This window comes from Argiope bruennichi, chromosome 3 (assembly GCF_947563725.1).
Source record: "Argiope bruennichi chromosome 3, qqArgBrue1.1, whole genome shotgun sequence".
NCBI classification, from domain to species: Eukaryota; Metazoa; Arthropoda; class Arachnida; order Araneae; family Araneidae; genus Argiope; species Argiope bruennichi.
In genome coordinates, this window is record NC_079153.1 from 33,386,132 (window position 1) to 33,406,547 (window position 20,416).

General features: G+C 29.4%; 2 protein-coding genes across 6 annotated transcripts in view; one reads left to right on the forward strand and one right to left on the reverse strand.

The window, feature by feature from the left end:
- Positions 1-20,416, reverse strand: part of LOC129964245 (carnitine O-palmitoyltransferase 1, liver isoform-like) — a 113,595-nt gene that overhangs the window by 35,001 nt on the left and 58,178 nt on the right. The window contains exon 1 of one of the 4 annotated variants that reach the window (XM_056078980.1): positions 18,119-18,268. The exons of 2 other annotated variants lie outside the window; for them this stretch is intronic. In XM_056078980.1, the coding sequence (XP_055934955.1) occupies positions 18,119-18,176 (58 nt within the window). In that variant the 5' untranslated portion in view covers positions 18,177-18,268. Of the gene's footprint in view, positions 1-8,954; positions 9,127-18,118; positions 18,269-20,416 lie in introns of those variants that run through there. One more of the 4 variants, XM_056078983.1, reaches the window with a different exon arrangement.
- Positions 18,619-20,416, forward strand: part of LOC129964246 (uncharacterized) — a 146,869-nt gene continuing 145,071 nt past the window's right edge. The window contains exon 1 of one of the 2 annotated variants that reach the window (XM_056078988.1): positions 18,619-18,784. In XM_056078988.1, coding sequence (XP_055934963.1) covers positions 18,760-18,784 — 25 coding nt within the window. In that variant the 5' untranslated portion in view covers positions 18,619-18,759. The remainder of the gene's footprint in view (positions 18,785-20,416) is intronic. The other variant, XM_056078985.1, reaches the window with a different exon arrangement.

Sequence of the window (20,416 nt, forward strand, 5' to 3'; positions counted from 1 at the left end):
GTCCAATTGTTAAGGTGTTCCATTGAGCTGTGGCTATCAGTAAGAATTCAAAGGTTCTTATAATTATTTTCGTGTAAAATTTTCTTAAGTCCCTCATCGATTGCTAAAAGTTCGCTTCTAAAAACGGAACAGAAGTCTGGATTTCGCTGACATAGAGAAAAACTAGACTGAGGAGTTACAATATAGATGCCACTACTTGCAGAATTGACGATTTTGCTGCCGTCAGTACACAATTTAATGTCACATTTAGGGATTTTATTAATGACTTCCAAGGCCAATTGTCTGAGGTATTCTGACGCATTTTCCTTTTTATTAATGGGAACAGGGAGGTTGAAATGAAAGTGAACCCTAGTAAGTTCTTCAGTAGGATTCATACAGGAGGTATACTGTTGTAAACGAAATGAATAATTTTCTTTAAATAAATTTTCATTCTGATATTATACTCCTAAAAATACAATATTTACATTTAAAACATTTATTACATTCTGATAATTGTCTATGTCACAGACAGATAGTTATTTTTTCAAATTTGTTTTTCGTAACTCGGAGAGATCTAAAACATGGAGATTTCTCACCATCTCGACTTCAGGCTTTAAACTCATTTAATTTGAGCCATAATAGAACACTGAAATAATAAAACTATTTTAACGTATTTAAAAATACAATTTCATCAGTAGTGAATTGTGTGTGTGTGTGTGTGTGTGTGTGTGTGTGTGTGTGTGTGTGTGTGTGTGTGTGTGTGTGTGTGTGTGTGCGTGTGTGTGTGATCTTAGGTCGCACATTATAAGATCTCTCTTTGAATGATTGATGAATTTAGTTTCTCATTTCAACATATTTTTAATTTATTCAACATGTTAAATATGTTAGGTTGTATTTTTATTGTTTTAGCAACTTGTGCGATTATATTTGCCTTTTATTATTTATTTATTTCACTTATACGGCATTTAAACTTGTACCCAATCTTATCTAAGCAAACAGCCAATGTTTATAAATATAGATACAACGCTATGAAATAATCAAGTTAATAGGAACTTTATTATTAATACTTGACGGAATTTTAGTATTATACCAAATATTAATATTATAATAAGATTAACACTTTAAACTTAACTAACTTAATCAGAAAAATCATAAAATACAAAAAAAAAAAAATTCTATGATCTGTAATTAATCATTATGATAATATTAATTACAAAAAGTAAAATTTGTGTATTTTACACTTTTCTTTATTTGACAACAAGCCTAATAACGTCTTTTTAAATATGTTAACAGCGTGTCCTCTCCCTTAACCCATCGCTCCAGGCAGTTAGTTGCCTAGTCTGTTTAGCTGAAAATCCGTTTTTGCTTTTCGTCACTCAGAGCCAGATCGAATAGAAATTCTAACGGTAACCTTGGCAGCATTTCAAATAGAAAAATTAATGGGAAGCTCTAAAAAAATTATTTTAATAGAAGCCGAGAAACATCATATCTAGGTATAGTTTTGAGTTTTTAATTCAAGAAGAATAATGTAAGAATTTCGACAGTGAAAGTAGGACATGGAGCAATGGAATATTTTTATTTACTTTTGTTTTGTTTTATGCAATAATTATGAAGGACTAAGACAAATAGTGTAACACTCGCAATAAGGATTTCCAGCATATTTTTTTCTAGGACATCTATTAAAAGAGAGGGATTGAATATCCCCCCCTGCCCTCCTTTCTTTCTCTAAATATTTTGACAAAAAAAAAAAAAATCTCAAATTTTCAAAGAAAACTTTTTTTTTTACTTTCAAACTGGGCACGCGTTTGAAGAGTTTGATGGAACACTAAAATGCTCTTGAATTTCATTTACATAATAAAAAAAAAACATGATTACAAATTGTGAATCAAATTAAATTTTAAAATTATATTAAGATCAAAGAAAAAACAGTTGTAGGAAAATAAAAATAACTTCATTAAAAAGGTAATTTCTTGAGTTTTATGATAATATAAAAATCTCTTTTATGAGATAATATTTTTGGAAATTATAGCTGCAAAACATCAAAAACATGCTCAGATTTCACCTAGCTTTTCTTTTAATCAACTTTTTGTTTTTAAAAAGCTGACATTTCTCTTGATTGAAAGAGCACATGAACCGCGTTTCCTCAAGATCGGGTTAAAACTGTAGATTTGTATAAAGAATATACGAACAAACAGTCATCTTTTTTTATATATAGATAGATAAATTCGGGGGGCGGGGGAGAAAAAATGTGCTTGTAGACAACCTGAGCAGAAAGTAGGAAAACCGTTAAATCTTACTTTAAGTTACAGTTACGACATGCATTAAAAAAATTTAAAAACAAAAATATAAGCATCTGCAAAAATTGCTACGCAAAGTGCTTTGAACCTTCGAATAGAACATTTCATTTTTCAAACAAATACCAATTTAATTAGATATAATTTACACTACCAGACAAATCCCACCTGCATAAAATTCTTTTCAACGACATCCTACTTTATGTCCCCTCTCAAAGGGGGAAGATAAGGGGTTCGAAAGAAAATCTGGAATTACATAAACATGTTGGGAAAGGGACACAAGCTGTCTTCATTCAAGAACAAAAAAAACATCTGCTCAGATCAACAGACGTTTACAGCTACATTGTCTGTAGTTAGATTCATGAAAACAGACTAATTATATCTTTCCTATTTTTCAGAAATGAGTTGATCGAGAAAGCTTATTTTGAATGTTTCCTCTGGCTCATAAATAATTCTAACTCATTTAAAAAGGTACGGATGCAATCTTACCATCTTCAGTAATCTCTAAAAGAGTATTGCAAATAAATGGCTGCAGATAAATTTAAAACAAGTTTATAAAATCCAGATGATATTTCTAAAAAAATGCGATATATTAACTAAATAATAACTAATAAATAACTTCATTCTAAAATATTTTCTTATTTACTGATCCAATTCCACTTTTTATTCAATTACTTTTAACACGCGCAGTATAAAACTGCAAGTCTCGGTATTTTCCCACACTCCGAGTGAAGGGATAAATTCTGAATGTTCTTTTCTAGCATATTCTTTTAAAAATACCTAAATTTCTCTTTCCTAAGACGACACGTGTGAAATCACTATCAAAATCCCATAGTAAAACCACTGAAGGGAAAAATTTTGCTCACTTCTGTTCTTGTGTCGCGATGTAAACGGAAGGCCAGTTTGATTATTGTTTCTTGCACATAATATGCCCCTAGTAATGAAATAAATCGAAATTTAAAAAGTTTCAAAAGTTTCTTCTTTTAGGCCAAGCAACACCTCAAATATGTTTGTCTTGAAACGAAATAGAGATTTTAATGTTATTAAAAAAATTATGTTGCTTGATCAATTCTGTCATTTCCTCAAATTCCAATATGACTTGGAATAAAGCAGATGTTTTCTAAACGTCGATTTAAAAAATATAAGCCCTCATGTATCCTGCGTATTTCAAAAACGTGCATTTCGAAGCTGCAATTTATATGACTATTTTAAAATTAATAATATTGAAAAACACTATGTATAGTTTCCATTCCCATTTCCAAATATTTTGAGAATCTATTTTATTATTTTTTTTTACCGATGATTAAAAAGCAATGTTCGTTCACGAGATTATAAAACTTACCGGAATATGCAATAAATTATATAATACAATGCGTATTCAGTTCTCAAAATTTCTCTTTTGTTCATCACACAAATTTATTAACCATACACTGGGTTGTCAAAAAGGGGTTTTTTTTCAGCTTCATTAAACACTGATTTAGTTCGTGCAGCTGTTGTTTTAAACGATGAAATGTAATGCTTTCAATCGGTCTAAAAGATTCTTTTATGCGTTACACGAGCAAGTTGTTTTAACTTTACTCAGAACTGCAATACAGCCGGACTGATTCAACATCGGATTTATTGATTAGCATATTGCAAACTGCATTGCGTCGTTATCCTATATATGATTGTATGCATTGAACAGGTGAACATTCATGTCAGATGTAATATCTCACATGATTTCCGAATAAAACAGAAGAAATATATCTGATGACTCAGCTCTTTTCAATGAATTTCAGAAGACATATGACTGACTGTATTGAGGAAAGACGATGTTTCCCATCTGCAATTGCAAAATATGAAATTGATACCTCATGTATTTATTTGTCAGTGAAAGACTGCGATAATGGCATGCAGCATGTAATAAAGACGTGAAGTTAATACATCCTACGTTAAGAATTTTCAAGTTTTGCAATTGTAGCCGAGGAATGATCATCATCATTTAAATATGTTTGAATCTATATGAAGTAAACCAAAAACCAAACAGGTTAGCTGAATTGCAAATAGAATACTCTAGAAACCAAGCATGCAAGCCATGTCAGTCTTATAATTAACAATTTGAAGCTCCATTAGAAGTGAAACTAGGAATTTGGGAGCTAGCGGCCCTATAAAATTATCTACCTTGTAAATTAATGGATGTCTATTTCATTTGATGGAATTTATTAGAGCAGAAATAATTCTTAAGAACGCTGCCTCAAGTTTAATTATATTAACGTCCCTTTGTAAAGCAACACTAGGGCTATTTCGAGACGGACCTCGTAATTTTGAACCACGGTCAGATGACGAGGACGATATCTGAGCCAGACAAAACCAATATGGTACATTTTTAGATGTTGTTGGGTCAATGGCGCACATGGGCTGTAGTCTAGTTAGCTCATCAAATAATATGGCCCTGATACAACTCGGAATATTAAATTTGACATGAGAATTGCGGATATATGGAATGGGACAAAGTTTAAATGACTAATAATTTTTCTAAATAGATGAAATATTTTATAATTGAATGAAAGAGTTAAAGGAAGACAGAACTAATGAAATAAAGTAAAATAATTTGTTACTGTATATATCACTTTTATTACAAACTGATTCGTCTACATATTTCTTATTTGGGTACTCATATTTTGCGCGCAGAATCAAAGAATGAAAATCAAGAGAATGATCAGGTTCTACATAAAGTAAAAGAGAGGAAGGAAAAGTTTCGAGAATTTGACTTTTTAAAATTAAATCTAGTCCAGATGCTTATTCATACATGAAAAAAACTCAATGTTTTTTCTATATAAATCCTGGACATTTAACTCAGATTTAGGGCATGTCCAAATATTTTTTCGATCCCGTAGAAAGGATGGAAAATTGGGACTATCAGGAACGCCTGGTCATATTTGTTTTTCATATCTTCGTTAAAATAAGCATCAAAACAGCTTTATTTAAAATATATTTTTATTTGTTCGTTCAATTATAGTTTTGAGCAAACGTTTGACGTTTCCTTTCAGTTTATTATTTGAACTGTAATCTACAGATGCTCAAATAATATATCACATTATTTGAACATTATTAATTATTGACATTTAATTTAACAATTCCCTTGCCAATCTAATCAATAAATGTTCAAAGAATATGTCATATTTTTTTAACATTATCATTTATTGACATAGAATTCAACACTTTCCTTGCCAATCTATTATTTGAACTATAATTTGTAAATGTTCAAAAATATATATCACATTATTTGAACATTATCAGTTATTGACATTTAATTTAACTGTTTCCTTTCTAATGCAATCAATTAATATCCAAATAATATATCACATTGTTTGAACATTTATCAGTTATTGGTATTTTATCAATCTTAGACCTAATAAAATACTAACAATAACCCCATAATGATTTAATAGCAATAATTAACCACCAGAAGTAGTCTAACAAAGATTTTCTGACATAATTTCTGATAACCGCACTGGTGTAATATTAACCATATGCTATTGGCGAAGAATAATTACGAAAGTGTTTATTAGAGTGTGATCTCTGGCGATTGTTTTGGCAATTTATCGCCGGAATTTTTAAAAACAGCACAGAGAATGTCTCACCAAAACGCTTTTGCACACTTTCTAATAAAAGCATTATCCCCAAACTCTCACATAAAATTGTGAACCTTGGGTAAAGCAGCAAATGCCTAAAATGGCGTTGGAAAACAATAGTTACGATATAGACTTTGGAGTAAAATTGGCCTTCTTTCTTAATCTATTGTGCGATCGTTATCGATATGTTTGGCAACTAATCACTGGCATGCAGCTGATACACAAGTATCCGAAAATCAAATATGTATTTTGAAAGCTTTTTTCCCGGCTAAAACTTGATATAGAACAACAATTATAGTCACAAGATGACATAGAAAATTGTATTCATTTAACTCATTGCGTTTCTGTATTATCTATCGCCTTTACATGTATGAGAAATTGTAGATCAATGGAGATCTATCCTTTTTATTCAAAAATGTTTAAAGAATCTACGTGTTAGATGCTAAACTTGTTTATCAAATTTTATTTATCTATCTCTTTATGCTTTGCAGTTATCACTTTTACTCGAACAGCCGGACCGACAAATTTCATTCAAAATTTGATAGAAACGTATTCATTTGGTATGAATGCTGTATAGAAATTTTCATCTGTCTAACTCAAAAGCGTTTTTGAGTTAACGTATTCACAGACAGATATTACAAAAATATGCTTTCTGACCTCGGGATGTTTGAAATGGCGAGATTTGTCAAAATCTCGAGTTCGAACTCTTTGACAGTTACAAAACTTTCTTCTTGTGTACATTGTATAAGGAAAAGAAAAAGAAAATACCAAAAAAACATATAAACATAAAAGGTCAGCACAACAAAAAAATTCACATGGACGTAAGCGTTGATTACTATAAGATTTCTTTTTTCCACTTTCATATTGCATATATAGTATAGAGAAAGTATTGTCTTCGTCAAAAAATTAGAGCTCAAGATTTTCACGAATTTTTACGATTTATCTGAGTTCGAAAAACACATTCTGGAAAATGTCCATCTTTCTGTCTATAACAAAGATACCATAAAAAAACTTTAAAACTTTAAGCTAGACGGATTTGAAATTTGATATACTTTTACACTAAATTTGTAGATCTCTATCGAATTCCGAGCAAAATCCGTTCAAAGGAAGTCAGTCCGTCCTGCTGTTCGAATAACAACTAATTTAATAACTATTAAACGAAAAGAGCAAAAGAGATAAAATTTGGCGCACAGATTTAACATCTATGGTGTAGGCACCTATTAAATATTGAGTCGAATCCAACGACGGGTTGACTGTCTGTCGGTCTGTACTTTTAGAAACATGTGAAAGCGATAACTCAAAGATGAAATGACATAAATTTATCAAATTTGGTATGAGATTTTGTGACTACAATTGTAGTTTTGTATCAAATTTTTGTTTCAATCGATTAGAAAAAACACTTCTGTTGTCGTTGTTGTTTCTAATGGCACTTGTCATACTGTTCAGCAACGGCTTGTAAAACCCTCGTTAGGATAGGCTTAATCCGCCAAGATAGGGGTGAAAGGAAAGATCAAAGGTGGAGATGTTTACATTTACTAGTATCTAATAGGGGAAATCCAAGGTCAAAGGAAATACCGGAAATGCATTCATCGTTCCGCATCTCACCCCTTAATGAGATGGAGTCGTCGAAATGTGGTCGTCTCAGAATCCATTGACGAACAATAGACAAGCCGCTGGCGAAAGTAGCGATTTTAAGACAAGGGTGCGTCTGTTGTTTTTTCGGTAGCGCCATCTAGGACCAAGAGCACGTCTTAGCTACTCACGCGTCACAACCCTTTTTACGGGCGGACTTCATTCATGCATTTTATTCACTCATCCATAGATTGTAATTTAGACCTGAGTCAGAGAACGATCACTTCTGAACCAGCACTGCTAGTGGTATTACTTTCGAAATACGGAAATTCGATTTTCGGACACTATTAGAAGCATGCCAGAGAGTAATAGACAAGGATAATCCAAAATTTAAAATTTCGTAACTATTGTACCCCAATGTCATGCAAGACGTTCTCTAGGATAACACTTTTATTAGTCAGTGTTCTAGAAAATTTTCTGTTAGTTTCATACTGTGCAGCCCTTCTTTTCTGTATGTGTATTTTTTATCATTCGAAATTAATAGAATTTTGCATAATCTATCTTCTGTGTGTCCATTTTAATGATTGACTCATTTTCATTCCTATAGAGTCAAAATCTCTTTTTATTTTTGTTGATTTATGTCGTTAAATTATTTTTGAAGTATTAATCTCTCCATACCTTTCACAATCATTAAGTGAAATTTCATTTCATTCCGTTCGTTATTTCCAATGCAGGTGCTTCCAAACAGAGAAAGTTATTTTATGGCCTCTTTGTACTTATGTTATTAAAGAAACGATACCAGATAAGTACTTGAAGCATTTGTAAATCTCAAATACAAATTTAACAAGCAGTGTACTTGTTTAAATAAAAGATTTTTTCTTAAGATGGGGATTATTTTCACAACTGATGGCACGTCAAATATTACCGACATCATGAACATCTTCAAGATGCCTTTTTTTTTTCCGCAGATTCTTTAAAAATGAAAATAACAAAAATAAAAAACAGTGACTTAAATTATTTGAATAAAATTTTCTAAATAATCAATTAATCGATTATTCAGAATAATTAATTGATTCAAATAGAATCTGCCTTCATTTATTCTGAATTAATGCTTTATTTTCTGGCGAATGTTTCGCTTCACCCCAAAAGGGTTCGCAAAATAACACTTTTTGTTTCGAAATACATATTTTTTAGGGCAATTAAATAAAATGCTAATAATTTAGATTCTAAAATTCAACGTTTGAACTAAGATCAATTTGTTGGTCTTAACAAAGGAAATAGGTTAAACTAAGGAATTTAGTGCTGTCGCCAAACTTTTATTTTTAAAGCGATAAGTTGCCAAATCTGTAATGTAACTTTATTCATTAATACATATTTGGCGAGTTTTTCATTTTCTGGCACAATCTGATAAATATTAGCGAAAAACCTGCACAGTGTTCTTTAATTTTAGTTTCATGATGTATATATATATCTTATATAGTAATATATTACTTACCAAATCAACAGCTGTTTTCTTCAAACTTGTTTATCTCATCCGAAAGCTGAATAATTTCTAAATTTTTTATAAATTATAAAAATTAACTGGATTATGATGCTCCGGTTGCCATACATACACTTAAAAGTTCTACAAAATAGATGAAATAAACTTTTATTCCATGAAAATGGTATTTCCAGGTGCTTCTTTTTTTCAAAACTGATTCACTTTCCACACAAAAAAGAATGTTTCAAAGATCAATACCTGAACTCTGCCCGATCTGACTGTTTATTCTATACAAAAAACAAAAAAAAAAGCATTCTTTTTTTTTCTTCCTTTATTTTTTGGTTTCAACCTTGATACGTATATCGATATATTTCTGAATCGATTCTTATCACAACAGCCACTTGGAACCACTATGCAGACTGTTAACAAGAGAGGTGATTATTGTCCTAAAATCCAAAAATGTGGGCTCGTTTCGAAAAACAAGCTGGCAGCTTGCTATCGGTCGGCACGTGTTTGCCCGAAAAAACAGCACGTGGCGTTGAAAGGGAAATCGTAAAAAGAAAAAAAGTAACCATCCGTTTGTTCCTGTCAAATAAACGACATTTTGTTCAAGAGATCAAGTTATGAGCTAGCACGAATGGATGTCATTTTATTTTTTGTATTCAATAATTAGCAAAGTGAAATGGTTGTAGAAAGATTAATGACCATAATAAGAATCATTAAGCCCAATATTTATTTTTCTTTTCGTTTCTTTCCTTTTTATTTTATAGAAATAAATATTCGTTAATGAAGAAAATTTCAAGGTTGTTAATTTTCTTTTTTGTTTCAATCACAAAAATGCAAAAAATGATAAGTTATGTAAAGAAAAATAAAATGAATTTTTTATTTGCCGAGAATATTACCGTGATAAATTAAAATCACGACTTTTGGCTTTATGGACTTAAGCTTTTGTAAAAACTAATTGGTTTCTCAATGATTTTGTAACTTCAGTGTTTATTTTCCTACAAATAGTTTGGTGATCTATATAATTTAATGAAAAACAATTTGATTTATTCTTTTGTCTCTTTTCAGCTAAAATTTTTTAATAAGCTTAGCGTAGCTGTGAAGAATAAAAATACAATCTGAGTGCCAAAAATATATTGGATTAAAAAACGCTATTAATTTCTTAGAGGTAAACAAAACTTTTATTTCAAATAAATTTTGTTTTATAATTTAATTATTTTCGGGGTCTTTTTTTTTTTTTTTGCCTTAAAATATTCTAGTCAAAAAGTTGCTTGTCAGAGTAGTTTACGTCAATCTATTGATTATATTTTTTAATAACGTTTTCAGCAATTTGGTTTCCATGTCAAAAGTCTAAAGAATTTTAAAAAAGAAGCATAAACAAATAATTCTACGGTCATTAAAAATTTTTTATGGCTTTTTGACTTGTTTTTTTTATAGAAACGGGGAATTTCTAAGTTAGGGTTATCCAACAAGAACCTCGCATCTCCGCATTAGAATTATGATAATTAAAGCCGAATATCTGGGTTTTTTTCATAAGAAAAAGAACAATAAGAGTTTAATTTTTGTGAAAGTGACGTTTCTTTGCTAAGAGTTTTAATAAAGAAAGAAAAAGGCACTCTCGAAATTTGTAAAATTTCTTTATGTAGTGAAGTGGAAAAATCGATGCCAAACTACAAAAACAAATAAAATTTATAAAAATATGCTATACAAAGAAAATAAAAAAGGATTTTTTTAAAGTGAGGTATAAATATTGATAGTCAGAATTGATATTAATTGAGAATTTACGTATAGAATTGTAACAAGAACAGCTCAGCATGTGTTGAGAATGTTTGGAAAAAATGTAAGAAACAGCCTATTTAACTTGCAAATAATATAATATATGCAATAGTTGAAGTGTGCTCATTTGGAACCATTTTTAATCGAACCCATTTCAAAGCAGGTTTGCAAAAAGTCTGTGGAATCATGAAAATATAAAACTCTTTTTTTCCAGATTTCCATACTTCTCTGAAAAACTAGAAAACAACCAAAATATATGCTTAAAATGAATTCATATACCAGATAGATATTTTAACATTTTAACGTAAAGTCACAGATGTCAGTGTACGAAAAATAAATAAAAATTTTATACATCTCTAAAAGGTGTATTGTCGCTATATATTTCAATGAATTCGGGATCATTTATAAAAGAAATCTTTACTCTTATTTTTTTAAATTAAAAAAAAATCTGAATTTAAATGTGTTGGAGATAAATTAGTTCTTACCAATTTTATTGAAGAAAATACTGACAAGCGAGAGTAAACTGCATTCAGAAGCCAAACGTGGGGGAGGGGGAGGCAATTAGTCGTACTGGTAAAAGGCCGGCCCTGATAATATCAATAAATAAAGGTGACTGACAGATTCGTCAGCTTAGGGAAACAATATTGGGATGTATCAACATATATATTCTTTCATAAAGAATTTGTTGCTTAATAATAAAAAAAAAGTTATTGCCTATTCGTCTGTTACATCAAATGTATGTGGTACTGACATGGTACTGTGATTACAAAATGGATATGGTATGCATTGATTACCGAAAATCGTATCCAAGATATTCGTATATTAATTATTCGAAATGAAAACGAAAATAACATAATTAAAAGTTTATACTACGATAAATAGTTCTATATCGATACATATTCTCTAAAAATTCTTTAATCCTACTCTGGTTAGAAGGCATGGTCTGAAATTCTGGAGATCAAGAGATTTTCTATGACTCCCCAAAACATATTTGAAAAGTTCTTGTCCTTGTAAAGAAAGAGTCGAAAATCTGCATGCATACACACACACGCGCGCGCGCGCAAGATGAGGGTTTTCAGAAATATTGAAGGCCTCTCATATTATTGAGTTTATTTTTTATTCTAGATTAAGTTACAACAGAATAGGATCATTTTCATGAAAATATCATAACACGTGTATTTTTTCTTGTTTTGAGTCATTTATGAGAAATAAAAATCAGTCTGGCGGTTTACTAAATAACAACTACTCACGGATACTTTATCAATCGTTAAATTATGATTTTATCGCTCTTACCGATAATTTTGTTTTTATCTCTCTCAAACACACACACACATACACACACAAAATTACAATGAGGTTTTTAAGGGTATGCCAGAGTCAAAATTGTGAGTCTTTTCTGGAAAGAAACAGTGAAAGTAGTCTCTCCAAAATTTTCTCGTACTTTCTTTAAAAATTTATTATCCCTTCCAGCCCGCATTAAAGTGTGAGTTTTAAGCAAAGATTCGGATGCCTTGATCATTAGCGAACAGTAGTTACGAAATAGCATGGCATGAATTTAGTATTTTCCTTGAATCTATGGCAAATTTTTTGGTGATTAGTCTCTGGCATTTAGCAACTGATATCTAAAAATCGAATTTGTGTTTTAGAAACGCTGTTTCTAAGCGACTGAACGCATGTAACGCATCAATAAAAGGACAATTTTATCAAAATTACTATGTGATTGCTTTTGAAAAAAGAATATAACAAAGTAACGGTTACAAAGAAAAGTTGGAGCTCATAGAATCTAAAGATTACAGTCCAGTTTCTCGCCAAGTACAACAAAATTGTGTCAATTTTCCAAAAATTCTCCAGAAGCCACCATTTTAAATAGTACAAGATATGGCAACAAATGCTTCTTAGGGTTGCAATAAAAAAAAATCACCAAGATTACATTTGGCGAAAAATCACCCCAAACAATTCCGCTTTTGTAAACAGGCATAATTTTAAGTCAGGCCGAAACGAAGTTTCCGAAATTTTCTCTGCAGCATTTAATACTTAGTTGCCTAATTTGTAATATACATGAGAGTACCAAACGCCTTTTTATAAAGACATTTAGTACTTTCTATGACTGCTTTTCTGTGACTGCTGTAAAGTTAAGAATGAGTTATTTTTATCGCATTTTATTTCAGAACTGTTTCTGATCAAGGAGTATTTTCTTTGGTTTAAAGTTTAAAGTGTCTCTGAAATCATTGCAGAATAAAAATATAACGACCTAGAAATTACTTACTATTCCCATATGCAAATAATATGCATCAGAATGGTAATGTGATGTAAATACTTCATTGCTTTGGAAAAGATTACATTTGAATGTCTTCAGTCCCGATTTGTGCATAACATTTATGTATTTATATTCCCTTTAACCTGCCCGCATATCTTATGCTATACAATTCTAGATCATAATAACATCAATGTTTCTCTACAAGTGAATTTTAAGCCTCTCTCAATTCTTTTTGTTTTACTTTTTGCTATCAGTACGGAATAGAAAAGCTCTGAAAATTTGATTATTACGATTATAATTATACCATTATTCCAATGTAAGAATCAACATGAGTTTTAATTAAAACTTTGTTTAAGAGATAAAAAAATGATAGTTAGAAGAAGTTTTAAAATTTGAATTCCTACAATCTGCATAAAAAAAAAAGATTATTGCATCTAATTTCACAAAGCGTTGGACATTTTCATCATGAATGCAACTTGATAATCTTTTTCTGCGACTTATTACAGCTTTATTTTGCCGTTAGCGGTTTCGTGCACTTTTTCACAATTTTGCATCAAACAATTCTTGCATCCAATTTCTTAATATTTTGCACATTTTGTGGGGACAGAATTTTTTTTTTTTTTTTTTTTTTCATTATACTTCAAAAAATTGGAAAATGCTACTAGTAAAAGTGCTTAATCAATTTCACTTGAGTTCCCATATAATTTTCTTCCTGTTTCTTAAAAACTAAAAACGTGCTCATTTAATAGAGATACATTACATCTTCGTCTATTACAATACCGGTTAATTAACACCCATAATTTTAAAATTCCTTTCCAAATGTAAGTGTAATATCCAATCTTTTACAATATAAATGAAGAGTATCATCTAAACTACTTGGTAAACTAACTACTTATATACTATCTAATCTACTTAATAAAAATATGTTTCATCAAGTTATAATTAGCATACCGCGCACACGTAACTTGTAATTATAGATATTCAAAATTTTTCGTGTATTTGAAGGACAGTTCTTGGATACAGTTAAGGTTTACAAGTTCCTCCTGTTGTAAATTACTAGTCAAAACATTACATTTCAGTACGTATAACAACCAGTCTATTATTTCACTCCATGTGGCTTTTTGATTTGATGAAAAACTTTTTTAGAAGCAATGACTCTCGAGCTCCGAAAAAATGTACCAATGAAAGCACTGAAGGAGGTGTCAAAGTCGCTTTTAATTCTCGTTTATATGTGCATAAATAAAATTAACAGATATGTTATTCCGAGAGAAATACCAAACAAACAGATTCTTATAGGATGTTCTGTTAACGATTCTGAAAACTCAGTAATTTGTTAGTAGGCATCAAGAGGTATAAAAATTGCAATGGAACGTGGTGGTTCAAACCAAATTGAGAGCATGAAAATCGAAAAAACAGCATGCAGATTCTGAATCAAGAAGGTATTTTCAATACACATAGTGCACATATGTGGTCAATGGATATTCCCAATCTCAGTGTACCATGGGAATTTCAACAGAAGTTTAATGTTAGCGAATGGACAAGAATCCTCTATGATTATTTTTTAGACCCGCACTTGCTGCCCGAACGCATGAATGAGCAACTTATCTTGTCTTTCTGCAGCAAGTTTTCCTGGAATTGTTGCAAAATGCACCGGTCGCAGTGAATTGAGGCTTATAATTCATGCATGATGATGCCTTTGTACATTTTTCCCACGAGGTGCGAAATCACCCCGTTGGTGCATATCCAAGGTGGTAGATTAGATGAGGGAGAAGTATGCGGATCTTAATCTTAATCTATAACACGTTCTCGGGTCTTAATCTATGCGGGTTTATTTTCTGTCACTCGTTTAAACGACGTCTACCGATACAAATAAGGAATCTCATAGCGCGATTGTCACCCCCCCCCTCCCCACGGCAGACATAAAAAAATACTTGGTACCTTCGAGGGCGTCTGGAAATCGTTTTCAAGCCGTTGTAGACTGTCAATCACGTCAACGGTCGCCATTTGAACAACTCTTGAAATAATTAATCAAATAAATCTTTTTGTAGCTATTACTGCACCCTTTATTGTTCTACCTTGACATGGAAGCCCGCGTGCATGTTTCGCAATTTTTATCCTCTTAACGTGCTTTCCGATACTATGTTTGATTAAAATATTTATTTCTCTTAATATATGGTAACAAATTTTCGGAATTTGTTGGTACATTGACAGAGCACTCTATATATTCTCCTATCCGAGTTATGAGACTTTTTGACAGTATTCGATTGCTTGTGTTATTTCTGTAGTTTTTATTGTGTTTCATAAATCCACTGCGAAAGAAATCCGAAGGGAAAAAAACTGAGAAATATCCTATTTCCTTCTTCTCGATTCCCATATATGGTATCAGCAGCTGATTCCAGTAAAAATCAGATGTCACTAAATCGATTCTTTAAACACTCATACGCAATACTCAAAAGTATTCTTATGTTAAAGAAAACTGCTTCGTGACAGATCAATTAAAGATTTATAATTCTAAGCTATTAATTTTAAATAAAAAATACAATATTTCCAAAAATACTATTTTATTAGAATACTGAAATGTAAATTATATATATATATATATATATATATATATATATATATATATATATACAGGGTGTTCATTAATTATTGTCGGGGTTTCCGCACCTCATAACTTTCGAATAAAAAATATTACGCACAAACCGATTACGTATTCGTAAATTACAACTCAAAGAAGCTTGCACAATTTGCACTTTGTAGGCATTCAGTTGAAGGCGATTATGTATTCGTAAATTACAACTCAAAGAATTATGAATACGTAAATTACAACTCAAAGAATTATGAATACGTAAATTACCACTCAAAGAATTATATATTCGTAAATTACAACTCAAAGAATTATGAATACGTAAATTACAACTCAAAGAATTATGTATTCGTAAAGTACAACTCAAAGAATCGAAATTTTCTTTCTTATAAAATCCATAAAGATTCAATACTAATATTGTTTTTTAATATCGTTGTCACCACCCCTCACGCTTTTACAATTTTGCTCCGACTTAGTTTCTACGTTCAGAACAGAAATATATATTCTAAAAATACTGCCCCATTTCTCTCAATGATAGCAGTGTCTCCGAATCTTTTGAATTTACTATCAACATTCATCTATAAAAAATACAATTTTTTCTTGCAGACTAAATTATTAAAAATATAATTTTGAATTCTTTTAAATTCAATTTGTTCTTATTGTTTTGTAAAACGACATAGAATCTTAAATGCCTGTTATCATTGAAATAAAACGAAATATCTCAAATAAATAATCTAAATTTCGTTGTGAGTCGGACATTCAACTTGTACTAAAAATTATTAATATAAGAAAATGGAAATAATACTATTTTAAGCCAATTTCTAATTCCCTAATCCATAAACGTTATCACAGTAAATTTAAGAAAATGCATAAAAATAGCCGATTAATAACACACAATAAATAGACAGTTTTTAGATTATTTTTTTTTTGCTCTATTATATATAATTAATTATTTTTGCAACACAAAATTGACTGCATATTCTTTTAAAACTCTATATTATCATTTCTTACTCTCTAAAAAGGCTTTAATTAAATGTTATCTCAGTTTGATAATTCATTTTAATTCCACAAATCTGTAATTAAAAATGAAATCCATCAAGACATCTTTTTTGTCAATATTCATGGTTTTAATAACCATTTTCGATTTTAAAAAGTTATATTTAGCGTTTCGTATGGAAATAAATCAATCTTTAGTATTAAAGGAAATATTTGAAATATAATCATTCTGAATTAAAAAAAATAGTAGTAAAATAAAACAATCTACAAAGAACTTCAGGAAACTTCCCAGAAATATGTTCAAAAGGCAATATGCTTCATTTTTTCCCAAGAAATACAGTGGTATTTTTCTAAGCATTATTTGAATCCCTAATATAGTTTCACTTTTTAAAAGTCACGAGAATGAAGAATTTTTTCTATAAATATCAGTTGTAAAACGTTCTCTTGTTGTACGTTGAAGTGATAACAAAGATTTGTTTCTATTTTTCTTACTTTTAGTTTGCCATTTTAGGAGAACCCTGCGAAAATCATAAATCCTTTACTGAGACATTCTTTGCATTAACAGAGACAAATTTGTACATTCTTTCACTTTGTTTTTTATTGTAAATTGACTATTTTTATTAGTTAAACCCATGCTTCATCAAGGCTCACAATTATTTCCATTTATATCCCGTTGAATAGTTTTCATACAGGGTCATATAACTCAACAAAAGTAGATGAATATTGTTTCCTTATACGCTCGTTCAACTTATTATATCTACAACATATAAATTTATCCATCGGCGGATTTTTTTTAATAATTAGCGATTTTATTTAAATATTTGAAATAGCACTTACTTTTTTCGGATACTCATTTGTAGTCTTCTTTCCATAAAGAAGTAATAATTAACTGGGTTTTTTTCTCTTTCTGTTTAATATTATTGCATGTTTTACACATAAACATTTTAAAACCATGTATTTCACGACGTTTTCAAATTATAAAATTGGAATATTTCTTTTCGGAAAAACTAAAAAAAAATGTATCTTTTAATCCACAATCTTCTTTATATGCAATATTTTAGCAGAATAATAAATTTAAAAGTAGCAGACGATATATCTCATATCAAATAATAAACTGTTGCCAATTTTTTTTATTCTTTATCGAAATCGTTCTATAAATATGAATAAGTCCTCCGCATATTTTTCAACAAGTCATTTGGACAAATTAAAGTTTATATTGTAAATATATGCGTCTTATACATTTCTACTTTTGAATCAATTGGAATACATATAAAAATTAGAAAGACTTTAAAAACCTAAAACCTGCATTTAGATTTAATTCAAACTCAGAAAATTATCGATTAAAACTATTCACTTTGTTATGTAGTAAATTAAAATTTCAGTAAGTTATTTCAAAATTCTATAAACCAGAACTTTAAAAATAACATAAATGTAAACATATCTGGAAGTACAAAAGAATCGCATGCATTGAATAATTCTAATATCTAATATTTATATAAGAATTACACTTGAGATAAAATCTAAAAGAAAATAAAAAAAAAACAAATAAAACAATAATACCAGCTCTATAGAGGGTGGAGCTTGGAATATCTGCACCACGATATATCGCTCGCAACATCGTTAAAATTTGCAATTATTCTATTTGACTTAAAAACACATAGACAAGTAATGCTTTATAAAAATAATAATTTAAATCTGACGAATACTTGAATTGCTAACAAACACTCCTCATATGGCACACTGTTGTTGCACTTGTTACTTGATGACCATTTGATAATAATACCTTTGCTATTTAGTGCACCAAGTAGAAGGCCATCTATTTTTATGTTATTTACAGAGTAGAATATGCCTCAAAATCGTAAATTTTCAATGGCAAATACTGTGTGAAGAGTTTTTCAAAAGAAAATTGGATTACATTGGTTATAGTCATAAACTTTGATCTCAGCAGCAGAGGTCCATAAACGGTCATAGCAGACGCATAACATGAGGTATGACGAGAGCATTGATGGCAAACTGAAGTAGCAGTTTGCGTAATTTTGAAATGACTTTTGAAAATAGTGTTTAGAGTAAAAGAAAAAAAAAGTTAAATAAGGGGGGAAAAAAACAGAAAATATCGTCAGCTGGAATGAATGGTTTAGTCACTTGTTGATGAGAAATTTCTGGAAATATTTTAAGCAAGATTGGTGACCAGAAATGGTTTAATGGAAAATTTGGGAATCAAAGAAGGTAACTTGTCTACAGCTTTCTTATCAATTTTATTATATGTTAATTTCATAGATTTTATTCTCTATAAATTTTTTAAAATTTCTTAGTTATTTTTATACGCGTTAAATGATGATATTTAATTTAAAATATTAATTCTTTAAATGTTTTATTGTACCAAACAATATTTAGGTTTTAGTTTCAATAATCATTTTGGATTGATATTAGTAATTTTTAGTCTCTAATTAGTATAAAAATAGATTAATTTTCTATGTGTTTTTTTCCAAATATTCAAAATGTTGAATGAAATCTATGGATCAAAATGTCACATATAGTTTTCATTTAATCAAAATGTCACATATAGTTTTCATTTCATTAGCAAAGAAATAATAGCGTACATAATCCCATATGTATTTATAAAAATGAATCAAAATAATTTTTAGAAGGTAACAATGAAAATAATGCAGCGGAATTTGGAAAATCAGATTGAATTCAATTCTAAGTCTTTTCAAAACACAGTTTTTATTTTTCCTTTTCTTTGCATACTTGATCTAATTTACTGAAATATATATACCATTGTCTAAACCGATAGCAGTAAATATGACATTAAAAACTTTGCCGCAAAATTAACAAATAGATAAACCATAATAGATAAAATTGTCGTACTATCTATTTGATTAAAAATGAATAAGTATGATTACAACATCTATAATAACAAATTTATTAAAGAGAAAAGTAGACAGCTCTAATTTACTGAAATTGTAAAGTAAAACATCTCTAATTTTCTGAATTAGATATACCTTCTTTTTCAAAAATCGATAATAGTAAATACGACTTTAAAAACTTCATCCTACAAAAATTTACAGAGAAAACTGCTATATTAGACTATTTGTTTGATTAAAAAATGAATAACTAAGACTGCAGCATCTTCTGTAAATATATATTTATTAAGAAAAAAATAAACAGAAATAAAATTTTTTATATTTATCAAAAAATTGGAAAGTTATTACTGTGGAAAGGCTGCACATGGATTTTTTTTTTGTTTTGCTTTGTTTTGTTTTGTTTAATCATTTATAGATTTCCAATTGGATAGACTGAATAGTACTTAGCGCCATCGGATAAAAAGGGAATAGGGAACAATACAGACAGTTTATAAAAAATGTTAGTAGTCGAATTATTAGATAATTATAATTGTAACAAATGAAACTTTTATGAGCTATAAAATACTACGACTGTAATGTGAGTTAGTAAAGTTATAAAGTGAGTTAGCAATGTGAGTTTAGCAAAATTATTTTTAAATAAATTAAAGTATAATTAATTAAATTATTTCAAATATATTAGTCTATTAATTATTCATTAATTTCATATATAATTAATTTCTTCTTATATTATATATTTTTATGTTATCTTTTTTTAATTGTTTTCATTAAAATCTATTATAATAATTAAATGTTTTTATTTCTTTATATATAAATCCTTAATTAATAATTTTGGTCAATTTTTCAAACAAAATTTTATTTTAGTCAATTTTTCTAAGTTATACATATTAAAAAATAAAAACATATATATCACTTTAAAATTGCTTAAAATAAAGGAATTGAATCATTAGAATATTGATTAACTTAAATTAAAAATGTGTTGAAATTTGATATTAAA